Genomic DNA, 16,207 nt, shown 5'->3' on the forward strand with positions numbered 1-16,207 from the left:
GTACAGTACAATAAACAGTACAGTACAAGCTGGCCTCAATCAGTGGCATTATAATTTTGTATTATTTTTACGGTAAAGCATTACTGAATCATCCCATGTATTGAATGAAAACGTTTAGTCTCTTGTAGGCCATATGTATGCCAGTGGCAGATGAAAAGTTCAAGAAATAGAAACCACGTACAGGGTATATACCAGGCAGGGCTATATAATAATAGTGCAGTGTTTTCCAAACAAGGGTTCGGGACCTATTTATGGGTTGTGGACACATTTTATGAGTTGCAAGTAAATATCACCTTTTTTATGTTTTAGTATGATTACAAAATAGGTAGGCTCCTGTTTGTCTCACATGATGTGAACGACTGCACCCAGAAACTTGGTGTTTGGGGATGAGGGTGTGTGTGTGTGTGTGTGTGTGTGTGTGTGTGTGTGTGTGTGTGTGTGTGTTGGGGAGGGGATGGAATGGTCACCTTAACAGTCCCTATTGAGCTGTATGCCAAGGGTCACTATGAGCCTTTGTGCTGGTCCACAGTTGAAGGAAGGCAGCCATTGGCCAGCAGATGAAGACATGTGGTGGGTGGAGGGTCGGTGATGGTATGTGTGAATGCAGACCATTACATTAGGAGAAAATCAAAAAGCCATCAGACTTGATTGTGGGGGAAGGTCACAGGAGAGGTGGTATTGATATCACAGGGCTGCTGTTGACAAGTCAATATAGTAATACATTTCATTTTGGTTCAATAGTTCCCCCTCTAAACTCAGAAGAATATTAATGACACAAATCATATTATATTCATGAAATGTGCAGAATAGTATAGTATTTGTTGCTGGTAATGTGTTTGTCCCATGTCGTGCATTTAAAAAAGGAAGTGTGTGTAAAGTTGATGCCCTGGTTTTAACAGTTTTATTACTTTTTGGTGGAAACTATCACAGTCTTTGTGTCTGTCAGTAAGTATATGCTTCTATAGTGTTTGCCAGACAGTGGTAGAAAGAACAGTAGTTGAGGTGGCAGGCTGGGGTCCCTGATGATTTCAATCACCTCAGTAAATATCCTGATTATATTATTATATTATTGCTGCCATGCGGTGCATGGTGAACATGTTGCAGCAGTTGGTCAGGATGTGAGGGGTAGGCATGTCAAATTATTCACAGCCTATGGAGGATATGTCAATGTTTTTCAAGCACAATGTTGGTGGTGTGGTAAGACCAGGCGAGGTCCTCATTCAATGGAATTGCTTGACCACAACACTAATTGATATCGAAAGCTTGCAAGCTTCATTGTGTTTTAAGCCTTTTGACAAATTATGCACAAATATACGTTAATTCATTGTGTCAATGGAGATGTCAATCAACCCCGTCAGGGACTTTATTTTTTCACTTTCACGCATTTGTGAAACTACTGTGCTTACTCTGAGTCTAAGCAGAAAATTGATTTTTCACGTCAGCCTTGAAGAAGCAACTTAACTAAAAAGATGAGATCTGAGACATCTGGGTGCATTTCAGCTAAATCCCTGGAAACCCCCCATCCAGCTCCTCCATAGGCTACTGTACCAGGCTATTCAGGTCTTCAGGATCTTCATTCTGCCCCCCCCCTCCTTTGGACTCCCCAAGTACCCTGTGCTCTCCTGCCTCTTTTACCCTCTGAAACCCTGGAATAATCTCACTGCTTGTGTTTTGCATGACAATTCCTATCCCAAGTCCATGGCCCAGGACAATGACAGCATAGTTGTGGTTTGATGTCTTCTAAAGCCACTGATGGGCCCCCATGGACCTCTTAAAGATGTCCTGATCCTATACCTAATGGAATCAGAAAAGAGATCACATAGTATACTTGTAGTAGGGACTGTCTTGACGTACAGCGTCACTATAAAATAAACATCATTACTTCAATTCAATTTCAATTCAAAGTGGCTTGATATTGGTACGGGGAAACATGCCAAAGCGAGTGTTACATAAAAACAAACTAAAAACAAATAATAAACAGAGTAACATTTCAACTTTGCAGTCATAGGTACAACACAAAAATAACAATACAATAACAATAATACACACGCTATGATTGTCAGTCTTTCATTACCATCCAGATACTAACAACTGTAATTACATTTTAAGCTTGATGTACATAACATGTTTAATAAACTTCATAACTTGTAGTGTGATACTGCCTGTGTCATCTAGTTCTCAAAGCACAGAAGCTCACCACCCTTAATTAGAGGAATATTCTTACGACCAGATGAGGGTCTACAAAATTCAGGGTTGAGTTTCAGAAACTTGGGCATGATTTAGGCTATGTCAGTCTACTTGCCACAATTTTACAATGATCCCTGATAATAATTAAAAGATGGACAAATTATTAGTAATTACCCCCCCCCCCCCCCCACACACACACACACACACACACACACACACACACACACACACACACACACACACGCGCGCACACACGCACACGCAAGAGCACACACGCACACGCAAGAGCACACACACACACACGCACGCACGCACGCACGCACGCACGCACACACACACACACACACACACACACACACACACACACACACACACACACACACACACACACACACACACACACTGATCTAAAGTATTTGAAGCCATCAGACAAGTCCTTCACTGAACCATCTCTAGCTTCTTGAGTGAAACTGCAGCCCAGTAGTGTTTGTGTCAGAACAGGGGGTGGGTGGGTGTTGGGGTGTGGGCGGTATCAAAGAGTTGAGACGTATTGTTCGAGTCTGAAAGGGAGCTAATGGTCGACCATCGCTACTCGGGGTCTGAGATCCGCGGGGTGTCCCGGGGCCAAGTCGCACAATGGCACCCCCTCTCCCTCCCCCGCAGTGCGTCTTCCTGCCACAATCTGCAGCCAACGACTCGCACTGGGGGAGCGCATCTGTAGGCCTATCGGTCCGACGGCCATCTACCAGTGTTGCCATGTCGGCTTATTATAAGTGACTTTGGGCTTCTTTGGTCCAAAGTCGGTAGTTGCGTTTTTTGCGCTTTTTTCTAAAGTTTACTTGCTTATTTAGGCTTGCTTCACACATTTAAAAAAAAAAGTGGTTCTCAAATATTGTCATGAAAATGTTGTGTGCCCAGGCGAGCATTTGTGTTGTTAGAATGTTAAAATATATATATATATACTTAATATTCCACATTTTATTTTGAAAATAGCAGATCTACAAGATTGGCTATTTTCAAATATCCGACGCATAGGTTGTGGCATGTGACCCAAGTTGCTTCTTTTGGGATTTTTTTCCCTAGACTTGGTTGCTTATTTCTCTCACAAAATATGGCAACACTGCCATTTCAATAGTCACCGATCAAGGGGGAATGGCAGGGGTTTTACCTGCATGCTGGTGGCTGTTTTATACATTTCCTCCACGTTGTTATCCATTTAAGTGGTTCTAAATCCAAAACAGCCGACTTTTCAGTAAAAATCACAACACTGAATGCAGCCCTCCTAGCTGATGGGGGGGGGGTAATAAAATTCCAAATTGCTTTTCACCCATGGTTTGATTGACTGATTGATTGACGTTTTTATTGAGGAAAAATGCATATATGAACATATGTAGGCTACATAGCCAACCTGTAAAAAGGTTAAAACACAATAAAGGACCACTGTGATCCTTTGTTTTGTTTGTTTGATTTGAACACAATTAATTTTCAACTCAGTCTCTAAATGCCCCTCATCCATAATAACTTGACACATTGCCCTTTTATTCCCCGAAAAACTACTGACACCAATTTGAAAACACTTTAGTAACTCCTTTATCTGTTCACAACCTCCCACTGGTAAACATCACCTAAACATCACCTAATTATGACACTCTGACATCAACATGACCCAGCCCCGCAGTTACTTGTACATAGATTGTTGAAGTAAATGAAGTGAAATATGTTAATGTGTACTCATTTGCCTGCCTAAATACGTGTTGAATATTTTGAAAACAAGATATTTGTGGCAACTGCAACGATAAGGCACATATATATTCCAGGCACACGAACACACAAAGTTTTAAAACATGCAGACTATTTGGCCTTATACGTTTTTGTTGTAGTTGTTTAAACATTTTTAATCATCTAACTCTGTAGGCTACCTTTACCTCTTTGGGCACTGGTAAGTCACTTTTTATGTCACTAATGGAAGTGTTAGTAATGGAAATGGATTTAGTATTGAGACCTCACTCAGAAATGTTAATATCAAAGATATCTCTCTGAGGGTGAATAATTTAAACAAACTGTGCATAATGACTGATGGTTGAGACGAGCTGTTGGTTTATTATGTATTTACAGAAGTTTAGCAATGTAAATAACCTACTATTTTCGGGTACGCTTGGGATAACATGATATTAGGCTAATATGGGTGATGATTTTGCATTGCATAAGTGCAGTGGTGTAATGTAACTAATAAGTATGCCTACATGTAGGCTACTCAAGTAGGCTACTGTAGCCTACTTAAGTACAATTTTGACTTTGCTGTGGTATTTCCAATGTTCAGTAGCCTACTTTTACTTCTACTCCACTACATCTCAGAGCGGCAAATATTATCTACTTCTACTCCACTACAATTATTTGTCAACTTTAGACTATTTACTTTATAGATGTTGATTATTATTACAAAACATACATTAACCACTCCAGCTCTCTATACATTTCGGCTATTTGAAAATTGCCGATCTACAAGTAATGAAGTGGAACACTCTACATAATGAGTAGCCTATACTTTCTACTTTTGGTAGGCCTACTTTAAGTACATTTTGATACCAATACTTATGTACCTTTACTCAAATCCATTTTAATTCCTGACTTTTACTTGTAACAGAGTATTTCTACATTGCTGTATTGATACTTTTACTTAAGTAAAACATTTGAGTACTTTTTCCACCATTGCACCAATGTGAAGAAAATGTAGAGCAGTCAGTGCATAGAGGTATAAGAGTCAGTGCCAGTGAAACTGGTTCAGGGGAATTTGAAACCACGCCTACCATTGGCAAGTATCAAGGTCATTCACAACTTCACCCTCAGCTGTGCGTAATTGTCTCTGGTGACCAATGGGTGAAGAGATCAGATGACCCAAACCAATCCTCTTGGTTAAGGAAACATGTTTGTGGAGCCAATGGTGCAAAGCAAATGAGTGTTTGAGCTTGAAGGTGTCTGTCGGCGAGGTGCTGAACTGAACTGAACTCTACCCTAAAGATTGTTGGTGGACATTTAGCAACAAGTGGATTACATTCGCTGACTTTATCAAGACGGAGACCTTGCAATCCTTTTGAGAGACACTGCGATCACCTTGATTTTGGACACCTTTTGACCTTTTATGTAGGACTACTTTTATTTTGGGTTGGCAATGTTTGGTGGATGAACGGACATAACTCTAAATTCGACGCTAGTTTTCCTTCATTTTACTACTAAAAGGCCGCCGCCTACTTGAAATTTTGTAAAATGTCTGAAAGATCTAACAGCCCGATTTCAGATTGTAACAGCCGGCCATATGACTTCAGCCGGGGGGGCAATCACCCGTACGCCCATCAGGTTTTAGGCCCGGAAGGCGTGATGAGCGCAGGATCCATCCAACTGACCCACGGCGTCCTACAAGACCCGAGTCTTTTCTTCAACAAAACGGCCTATAATGGAATGGCAGCATCCACGACTCAAGCATTTTTCCCCTTCCCACCGGTCAGTGGCGATTACAACCTGCAGGCTGGAGACTATGGCCATCCCAAGCACTGGTATCCCTTCGCCGCACCAGAGGCCTACGCTGGACAAGTGCCCGGCGTGACAGCGGCCGCCCAGCCCACGAACATCAGCCCCCCCATAGCCGAGACCAGGGAACAGATCAAAATGCCCGAGATCAAGACCGAGAAGGACACCGGTGACGATTACTCAGAGGTAAAGATTCAACAATATCCAACGCCGCAGGCCGCCATGGCGCACGCCGGGGTCTACTACTCGACCCCTTGGAATCCATCCTTTTGGCCCGGCCTGGCCCACATCACCACGCCACCCACCGCCAATAGTAACCCCAACCCGTCTACTTCCTCGGCGTCGTCCCCGTCTCTGTCCCCGTCGCCTCCCAGTAACGGGGTGCCAGGGAACGTGTTCTTCAGCGGTACAAGCCAGCCTGTCTCCGCGCCGCAGACGCAGCAGAACCCGGGCTCTACGAGAAGCAGCGGGTCGTCCAGTGGAGCATGCAGCGATTCCGAGGAGGAGGTTAGAAAATACTCTTTAGTTTTAAGCAATTTTAAGCAGAGCGTATTTAAACGTGTCTTGTAATGGACATAATATTTATCTCAATGTAATCTCTTTCTATAGGAAAATCTTTCCACGGAGGAACTAGAGTTGTTTGCCAAGGAACTGAAACACAAACGCATCACCTTAGGATTCACCCAAGCTGATGTTGGCCTTGCCCTGGGTAACCTTTATGGTAAGTTTTTTTTTTTTTGTACATTGTTGTATGACTTGGAATACACTTGGTAGTTATATGTGTGAAGGACTTGACTGAATTGTCAAATTGAGTAGTCATTGCTAGTCGACTAAATTATTTTTTTTATAGCCCAAACTCCCTTATACAACAACGGAAGTAGCATTAGTGACCAGTAATCACCCATCCATTTAGAGAGCTTTTCAAAACCGGCCCAATGCAACACACACACACACACACACACACACACACACACACACACACACACACACACACACACACACACACACACAACTTATACTTAGGCCCACATGGACTTACCAGGCATACACACATAAGGCGCACACACATTCTAACTATCAAATCTCTAAGAACAGAAAGATACGTCTGAAGGACAGTTTCCACTGACCTCAGGTCATTCATTAGTTTTGAAAATTCACAGTACAACCTAGCCAGAAATATATATTTAACTTTTACTAGGCTTGGCTAGGAGGCGCATGTCAGATGTCTTTAGGAGCTAGACCATTTAGAGCTGAGCCTGTATGACGGTACTCTTCTAGCAGTTTAAACCAGGGATGTATTTATTTCCTGTATGTTTATTTTTGTCTTTTGTGCGCAGGTAAGATGTTCAGTCAGACCACCATCTGTCGTTTTGAGGCTCTCCAGCTGAGCTTCAAGAACATGTGCAAGCTGAAGCCTCTTCTCCAGAGATGGCTAAATGAAGCAGAGACCTCTGAAAACCCACAGGATGTAAGTCTTCCACTCGCATGAACTCTACTCACTTTTTAGTCTTATGAGACAAATGTACTGTTTATCGCATAGGCTTGTTCTTTCAAGTCACCACTATCACTGTAAAATTCTTAGTTAAATCCTATATAATTTGTTGACTGGGGTCTATACTTGGTCCCCTCCGTTTTCCCCTCTACACCAAAATGTTGTGTCACTGTAGCATGCAGACTGTCTGAACTTGTTTGCTGCTTCCTGTTGGATTAGACACTGACATTCTCACTCTGCTTTTTGTCAGATGTACAAGGTTCAGCGAGTATTTGTTGACACCAGGAAGAGGAAGAGACGGACCAGCTTAGAGGGGACAGTGCGTTCTGCTCTGGAGTCCTATTTTATCAAGTGTCCCAAACCTAACACGGGGGAGATTACACATATTGCTGATGACCTGGGCTTGGAGAGAGATGTAAGACATGTGCACTCCTCCTCACAGTTAACATAATTCTGTATTTGACTGGTATGCACCAAAGGTGCCTAGACACACCTTTATGTGTAACTTATTATTTATATATTTTTTGCAGGTTGTACGAGTTTGGTTCTGCAACCGCAGGCAGAAGGGTAAGCGCCTTGCTCTGCCTATGGACGAGGAGTCTGAAGACCATTACTATGAGCAGAGTCCCCCTCAGATGAACATGCCCCCTTCCCCTATTCCCGGGCAACTTCAAGGCTATGCTACAGCTGGCTACCCTGGAGCCCATCCGACTGTATACATGCCTGCTCTCCACCGGCCAGATGTCTTCAAGCAGGCCCTGCACCCTGGGCTGGTTGGTCACCTGACTGGATAAATATGCTTTTGTAGTCGCTACCAGCCCCACTCAACCGAACCATGTCAAGACTGCCTCCCCAACACTGAAGCTAAAGACTTTCACTCGCAGCCTAGTCATCCCTCGGCCATGGGCTGGATGTTAGTTTTCCCTTTTTTCTTTTTTAAGATGGGGATCATTCAAAGACTATTTCATAGCCCCCTTTTACATTTTTTGACTTGGTGGTGCATTTTTTTTTAAAGATGGGGATCATTCAAAGACTATTTTATAGCCCCCCCTTTTAACATTTCTGACTTGGTGCATATGCCTCCTGCCAAAGAATCTTGGGTTCTACAGGCATACATGTACCATGGAAAAGAATTGTTCTTTGCAGAGGGCCAAATGCACATCCATCTTACTTGGCTAAACCATCAGAACATTTCAACCAATCGGCAACACATTGGTTTCCTTAAACTAAAACAAGGAGAGATGAGCCTGTCGACATTGTAACTGTTCATTCAGTACCAGGACTTGTCATGACAATGTTTTTTATTTGCTCCATGTTCAACTATAAACTACACTGTCCCAACACCAAAGACTGCCATAAGTAAATTATTTCAGGGTTTGACCATTATGTAATGCTTTTGCACAAAGTAGGTTTATACAAATTTTTCATTTTTGTGGGCCTTAAATAATGCTGCTGTTCCTCTATCTATGCAGAGCTAGTTTTGTTTTTGATGGTTGTTTACATCATTGGAAAGCCTTTTCATGTCCATGTTGAGATCATATAGTTATATTGAGATTGTATCTCTAGAACTTCACTGGGAGGTGAATTGTCATCCTGAAACATTTTTTAAGTGAAAAGATGAATGAATGGAAAATCTGTTTTGCACAAAAGACTGTTGAAGCGACATACTTGAAATGAGTCACACAACAGCTGATTGCAGCTTGAGTAAATGGGTAGCACATCTGATGTACTGTATCTAACTTGAGTTAATGTTACCTGCTGCCTAGCCTTTGAATAAAAAATATATTTTCCATTGAAATGTATTTGTTTATATAGTATACTGTATGTATATAACCAATTTACAAACTATGCTGCTACAGATGCTGATTTTGAATGCTTGTTTCTTGTAAACATGGAAGTTAGTTCACCACAACCGGAAATAAGAGTAAGCAATTTGTTTCACAATGACATTGCTTCCTCTCAAGAATGACCGTCTTGTAACAGTATAGGGTTCATACACTTAGAAATCACAATTGCACTGTTTCCCTTACTGCTGACAATGCAACTAGAAATGATTCCATTATGCTGTAAACATGTATGGCCTCCCATTTTACTGATTATAGCAACCGTTTATGAATTAAAGAGGTTCTCATTCCTGATGAGGAGTTCTCAAAACCTTAGAAAAGTGTTTCTCAGATGGGGGAACGTGTACCCCTGGTGGCACCTGGATGTACTACAGGTGGTAGACAGACTACGTTAACCTGCTGAATTGTAAAGTTTTAAATTAAATAAAACTTGACCAGCACCCTTGTTTTTAGTGATGCTTATTTACTGTTATACAGTAGTTTTATTTTGGAAAAATAGCCACTCATTTCAAATCTTATTTGTAATGTTATATTCTTCAAAAGGTGGCTTATGATTCATAGCTATGGTTTTCTCCTGCAGTTTTCAAAGCAAAATATCAGGTAAAGGGGATACTTGGATACAGAAATCAAGGAAAGGAGAACCACTCTTTACATCTTTGATACAGTATCATCTTGTAATATCGGCTTTCATTCACTTAGTTCATGGCAAGAAGTGTTCAGTCCTGTGATGGGTGTTTCCTGGATGGGATTTATTTAATAAGTAGCCTACAGTAGAGAGAGACATGAAGCACGGAGAGAGGGCAGGGGAGTGACATGTAGCAAATGGTTTGGCCGGCTGGGAATCGAACCGCCAGCCATTGGAGCCCATGTGGTATGCACCCTAACCACTTGTCACTTGGGTCGCCCAATTTGGAGAAAACCATCTGGTGGTAGTGTACAGTTTCCCGTCTATAAGTGTCTACTCTAAAGCAAGCATATGACAGTATGTGTAATTCAACAGGTCAACAGCAATGTTTATGTAACTCAAAATGACGTTACATAACGATCTTGCCCAAAAGATGGATAAGTACTTGTGAGCATGAGGGTTTAGTGTTACCATAGAGTTAAAGTATTGAAAATTATGCCCCCATGGGCTAGAAGTGTATAACTAGTACACTAGCAGTATATAGATGAGTGTACTAAGTTCATTGAAGTACACTTTTAAGTATATCCTCAGTAAACTACTAGTTTACTTGTAGTTATACTTAAGTATACTAGTCTCAGGAAGTATAAGTATAAGCCTTAGACTTCTCTTTATACTTTTCAGTATAAGACAAGTATACTTAAGTATACTAGTCTCAGGAAGTATAAGTATATAAGTCTTAGAATTGTAGTACTTGGTAGTCTAATTAGTATACTTAGACTTGTCTTTACACTTTTCAGTATAAGCCAAGTATACTTAAGTATACTAGTTTTAAGTATATATATCTGTTGAGTATATAAAAGTAAACATAAAGTATACTATCTCATTTTTAGTATAAAAGAAGTATACTTATAGTACTCTACTACTACTTTAATAAACTGCTTTTTGCTAAGGGAAGTTCACATTATTTCTACCCATTAACCCAGGCTTCAAGGTCAGAGTAAACCTTCTGTTGAGGTAACTTATCATACTGTGAGCAGATTCTACACAACCTCTCTCTCCAGTCGGTGTAAAGCTTCACCTTCCACTTTTGTTTCCAAGCAAAATAGTCAGCATAGCTTTTCTTGTCATCTGCCAGCTGTTTCAGATGATTCCCCAAGTCCTCTATTGATGCAAACTCATCAACATGGATGAAGGAGTTTGGCGGGGCCACAGCCTTGTAATCCTCCAGAGAAGGTCCGAGAACAACAGGCACAGCGCCTCCCTGGTACGCGTTCCTCCACAGCTTCTCAGTGATGTAATCTTTGGAGAGTGAGTTCTCAAAGGCCAGATAGAAATAGCAGTGAGAGATGGTGGGTAGGAGGGCTTGGGAAGACAGCGGCTCCTTTTTCCATTTCCCGTACACTCTCACAGGAACTATGGTATTCAGCTCTATGTAGACTTGGCTCCTCCTGTGGCGGTGTTGATAGTTCTTAACCACCCAACAGACCAAATTGCTTTTATTCACTGCACTGCCTTCAGTTCCATGTTCTTCACTGCCAGGCTCTGTCGAGAGCAGCTCCCCATAAGGGATTTTAATATCAGCATCTCTCCTGTAGGACATGGTCAAGTTGAAGACGTTGGCATAAGAGCGCAGGTTCCCATTGTTTTCTGGGGACTCCAGGGACATCCAGACCCACCTCTGACCCTGTGGCCGTGGTAGATCATGGGGCAGCTTTTGGCGCCTCTGTTGCAATTCTCTGTTGTGGAAGACCACCACATCTGCTGTCGAGTTCAGAGAACGCTGGTCCACTAGTCGACAGCGTGGGACGTGATAGCGGTCCCAGCACACATCACCTGTTAGGTTGTAAGAGGTGCCGAAAGGCCAGTGCCACAGCAGGATAGTAGTTGTGTTGCCAAGATCAGTGGAGGTAATGAGGTTTATGGTTGTCAAGGCCTGAGATCCCCACTGCCATCCAACAAGGCAAATGACAGAAGAGGTGAAAAGAATATAGAGAAAGTGTCTCCTCATTGAAGTGATTATCTTCACCTTAGTCTAGTGTCAACATGAGCCCTGTCAAAAGAAAAATAAATGGAATTAGGTTCCATCATGCTGTATAAGCATTATACTGTGAAGCCGAGCGTGTTTAGCCTGTGTAATGATGATTTTGTGTTCTCAAACATTTCAGCTAACACCCACTGATGTCATTGTTGTTAATGAAAACCATAGGGAGGTGTTATGTACTTTTGACTGCAGCTTAGAGGAAGCCTCACTAACCAAAGTGCTAAAATATCATTAGCTAGAGCAGACCATCTCTCAGCTAGGCTAAAGATGTAAACTTTTGGTTTTTATATCTGGTAGCCTAGGGCACATGCACAAGTTGGTTTGAGGGGGCCTTCAAATGGCCGGCCTCTCCAAAAGGAGGGCTAAACAATTAGCAAGGTACTGCTCAATATCAGCTATTATAGGAAGTCGCTCAATTTGGAGGAGGCGTTGTTTCCTTTGCCCATGATTGTTGTCTGCTGTGTTTGACAAGTATGCCAACATTATTGTATGTAACAATGTTCTGCCTTATATGCACTTTGTAACTGGCTGTTTTCCCATTATCTGACTGCACTGGCAGTGTTCATGTCCTTACAAGGCATTCTTGTACTTCTGTTTATGTGGACATGAATAAATATTTAAAATGTGTGTGTGTGTGTGTGTGTGTGTGTGTGTGCGTGCGTGCGTGTGTGCGTGCGTGCGTGCAAATGTGCAAATGTGCAAACACAGCAGCAACATTCGTTGCTTGCTCTCAATGGGTTTCCCTGAATAAATAAAGGAAAAAGAAAGAAAAGAAAATACTTTAGACTGATGATAGGTTCTTGGTTTACCTATTTGTAATCCTAGATTACAATCCTTTACAATCCTAGTTTACAATTTCTATGCATTTGATGTATTACGTTGTGTTGTCCTTGCTTACTGTAAATCGCTGAAGAGCGTCTGCTAAATGTCTAAATTGTAAATTGAAGAAACACTGTACATACAAACAGAGCAATTTAACACTTTTGAAAAACAGCTTCTATTTGTGCACAACTTTGCAAAAGCTTATGTCAAACTAACATTTCCTTTGTGGATATATAAGCTAACTATTTCTGACAGCAAATGCACAATTTCTATGGTTTTGTAAGTTAGATTTCCTTCAGTTGCAATGTAACAGCTCTGTGTGCACATATACAGTATGTATTGTATAGTACCGTTATTAGAAGGATAACCCCTTGAGATGTGTCATCTCGTTTTCGAGAGGGTCCTTATGACAAAAATACAGACAGTAAAATACACAAAACAATACAATAAGTACATCTATGCATACTATACATAGCTCTCCTGATGGGCGTCAGCTGGCCTAGCGGTCCAGGCGCATACCACTTAAACTGGTAATCCAGCATGACAGCGTGTTGTGGGTTCGACTCCCGTTCCTGACGACCTTTGCTGTATGTCTCCCCCAATCTCTCTCCCCATTTCCTGTCAGCCTACTGTCTAGTCCAAATAAAGGCATAAAAGCCCCAAAAATATCTTTAAAAAAATATCTCCTGAAACTGCCCGCTCCCACCCCACCTGAACACCCACAAAATAACAGACTTCATGCATTAATGATGTACCCATGTAAAGCTAACTAAGCAAAAACAGGATGCCCATGCGAGTAAACATAATACAAACATGCACATGCACCTTGGAAATTAAATTGCAGTATATTCCTCATAATCCACAGGACAGATAAGAGACAGAAAACAATAAGAAGTCTGTGTGCACATCCGTTATATTTCCTTTTAATTGTACATACATTATTTTGTTTTGATTGGATTGTTCCACTTTTGCTTTGGCAATGTAAACGTATGTTTTTTCAAGCCAATAAAGCCCTTTGAATTGAACTGAATTGAGAGAGATTTTGCCCTTTATCATAGATTACAAGTTGAATGAATGAATCTCTTTCAACAAACTCACTTTCTCACACCGATTTGGCATCACTGGTGTGATCATGTCTCTATTTTTTATTGTTATTGTTTAATGATATTTTGTGCATTCTATAATAATTATAGTACACATAAAATCAATTATTGTAATATAATTGAAACAAAACAAAAAGTAACAACTATCAAGTCTCCTATTTGAGGGGTCTCAAACACTGTGACTGTTATACTGAGTCATTTGGAACAGGATGTGGTCAAAGATTTATGGCGTTATGCAAAAGATAAAAGTGGGACTTTTATCTGTACGTTTATATTGTAAATTGCTGCTGTACTGAGCGTAGGCTACAGCAGCAATAATGTACAATGGTCACTTTTGAAAGTACAATGATCACTTTGTGACTTTTTATCTGCTTGTGCCTCAGTTTTATATTCAGAAGAATACCAGAATACCAGAGTATCAGTACTTGAAGACATCATTAAATGATTGCTTCTTATTTTGATCCTGCAGTGTGAAATAATAACATATTATCTGTGTGTAAAGAACACATCCTAGCTACACTCTCTCCTGACCACAAAGTCAAAACACATGGTAACACACAGTCAACACCCAAAAGAAAGAAAAATCAAAACTCCAAGCTCCACTAACCTGATGAGCAAGCTAATCTATGATGTCCCTGCAGTCATCACAGAAGCAGCAACCGCTGGCACACCAGCTAGGTCTCTTACAAAAATGGTGATCAATTGAACATGATTGAAAGAAAGTTGCCACAGTATATGAGAGATGGTTGGGTGTGTTATGAGATCTCTCTCTCTCTCTCTCTCTCTCTCTCTCTCTCTCTCTCTCTCTCTCTCTCTCTCTCTCTCTCTCTCTCTCTCTCTCCCTTGCCAATTGATGCTTGATATTGAGGAAGTAGTGGTAGCCTAGAGTGTCCCATGTTTCAGAACCCTACCACATGTTCATGAATTGCAATGCATTTACAGGACCCAGACTACTTAGTATGGGAATAGTAATAGTTAAGAAGATTATGTTGACTAAGAAGAGGGAAGTTTAAATCAAATCAGTTGCCTATGTATTCATATATCTTTCAGTAACAAATATGCAACAGCTGGGTGTGAATTTATTAATGACAATGTGTGATGTTATCAGCAAGGTGGGGCGTTCTGACTCATTTTGAGAAAAATGGCATCAACCACTCATGATGAGTTGTGAGCATGCAGCAGATCTGCTATCTTCGCTGTTTCTTAAATACAAATATATTTGAAATTACTTGAAATGACATTTAGTGTCATATAATTAATGATGTGAGAATGAGGTAAGCGTGGAGAAGCAGTGTTGCTTTCAAAAGTATCTCATGAGAAAAATTCTTGATTCTAGATAAATGACGAATATAAGTAGCCTACTTTGTTTGTTTGCAGACTTATTCAAGTAATTGATTATTTTCTATTAATTATTTTCTATTCTTAGGGTTTAAGTGGTTTTAACCACTTAAACCAATGGAAACTTGGTCCTCTCTCTCATTGTAAAATATAAAAAATAAAACAGGATGTTAAACAGGATGTCATTGCTTCATTCTGCAGTGAAAGGCCTTTTTTTTTACAGTCTCCCCGTTTCCCTCTCTGCACCAAGTAGTTAAACAGGAACTGTGGGTGTTCGGATTTTCTTATAGTTTCTGTATCTTGTAGTCTTGAGAGTGAGTTCATTTTTACAACCTCAGAGTTAAATTTACCCATTTGCAGTTATTGTCATCATCGTAGGTAGGCAATGATGGCATGTTACAGATTTCCTCTAGTCAAATAAAATTCTTGTGTGGTCAATATTTTGTTCTTGGATGCTGCTTACAGTATCTCAGTATTGGGGATATAGGGTTGAAGGGCATGGTGATAGCCAATCTCGGAACCCAGAGTACAACTGAAAAGGAAAAACAGCGACCTCTGCTGTTCGTGCCTCCTCAGAATCTGTTCTTGAGAGATTAGGCGATAGCTAGAAGCCTCCTAAATTCCAACCCATTGGCTCCAACCACTGCCCATATGAGGAACTACAGGCTCCAATTGTAGCCCTCACACAAACACAGTCAGTTAGTAATCAGCAGGTCAACTGAGTGTTTTAGGGCTGCTCCTAGATTCAGTAGTGTATGTTTTTTGGGCAGAGCAGGAGCAATGTGTGAAGCCAACAACCAGCAAGTGAATGAGAAAATAAGTGTAGATGCCCGTAAGTATTTTTCAAAAAATATATATTTACAATTATTTTTTACTGCAATGCATAGCATTTTATTTTCAATAAATAAATATAGAAAAAAAGAAAAGCAATACATTTGTAATAATACATAAATAAGTATGTTTGTTTATCTGTTTCAGAGCTGTGTTAAATCTTTGTCCAGAATGACCACTAGATGGGAGTGTGCAGTGTGCTGTAAAATGGCCAGTTAACCAATGCAATTGTTCATACAATATTTACCTTACCAGTATACCAAAAGATGATTTATCATTTATTCCTCACAGATACGATGTACAGGATGACTTTGATGTTAAATTTCTTGCTGATTGTAATTTATAGATTCACAGATAAGTCACACTCCCTCATTTAGCCTACATCCTGATTCCTCTCCA

The 16,207-nt window shown here is 40.7% G+C and overlaps 2 protein-coding genes across 3 annotated transcripts; one reads left to right on the plus strand and one right to left on the minus strand.

Annotated features, from left to right (window-relative positions):
* Positions 1 to 5,451: 5,451 nt before the first annotated feature.
* On the plus strand, positions 5,452 to 8,630 carry pou5f3 (POU domain, class 5, transcription factor 3; the record flags this gene model as incomplete). The annotated part of the gene is made up of 5 exons (XM_084047509.1): positions 5,452 to 6,219; positions 6,322 to 6,433; positions 7,050 to 7,180; positions 7,455 to 7,619; positions 7,735 to 8,630. 5 exons carry the CDS (start codon positions 5,452 to 5,454, stop codon positions 7,996 to 7,998), a joined length of 1,440 nt encoding a protein of 479 aa, XP_083903635.1. The 3' UTR covers positions 7,999 to 8,630.
* A 905-nt stretch (positions 8,631 to 9,535) lies between these two features.
* Positions 9,536 to 14,379, minus strand: fut7 (fucosyltransferase 7 (alpha (1,3) fucosyltransferase)). Of its 2 annotated transcripts, XM_084046795.1 has the most exons (3): positions 14,247 to 14,379; positions 10,645 to 11,723; positions 9,536 to 9,996 (listed from the first exon to the last, which is right to left on the minus strand). In XM_084046795.1, exons 2-3 carry the CDS (start codon positions 11,679 to 11,681, stop codon positions 9,798 to 9,800), a joined length of 1,236 nt encoding a protein of 411 aa, XP_083902921.1. In that variant the 5' UTR covers positions 11,682 to 11,723; positions 14,247 to 14,379; the 3' UTR covers positions 9,536 to 9,797. The 2 variants fall into 2 exon arrangements, with proteins under 2 accessions (XP_083902921.1, XP_083902922.1); XM_084046796.1 differs by lacking the exon at positions 9,536 to 9,996 and having other exon boundaries at positions 10,476 to 11,723.
* Positions 14,380 to 16,207: the final 1,828 nt, after the last annotated feature.

The sequence above is a fragment of the Gymnoscopelus microlampas genome (genome assembly GCF_963454915.1).
Source record: "Gymnoscopelus microlampas genome assembly, chromosome: 21".
Taxonomy (NCBI): Eukaryota; Metazoa; Chordata; class Actinopteri; order Myctophiformes; family Myctophidae; genus Gymnoscopelus; species Gymnoscopelus microlampas.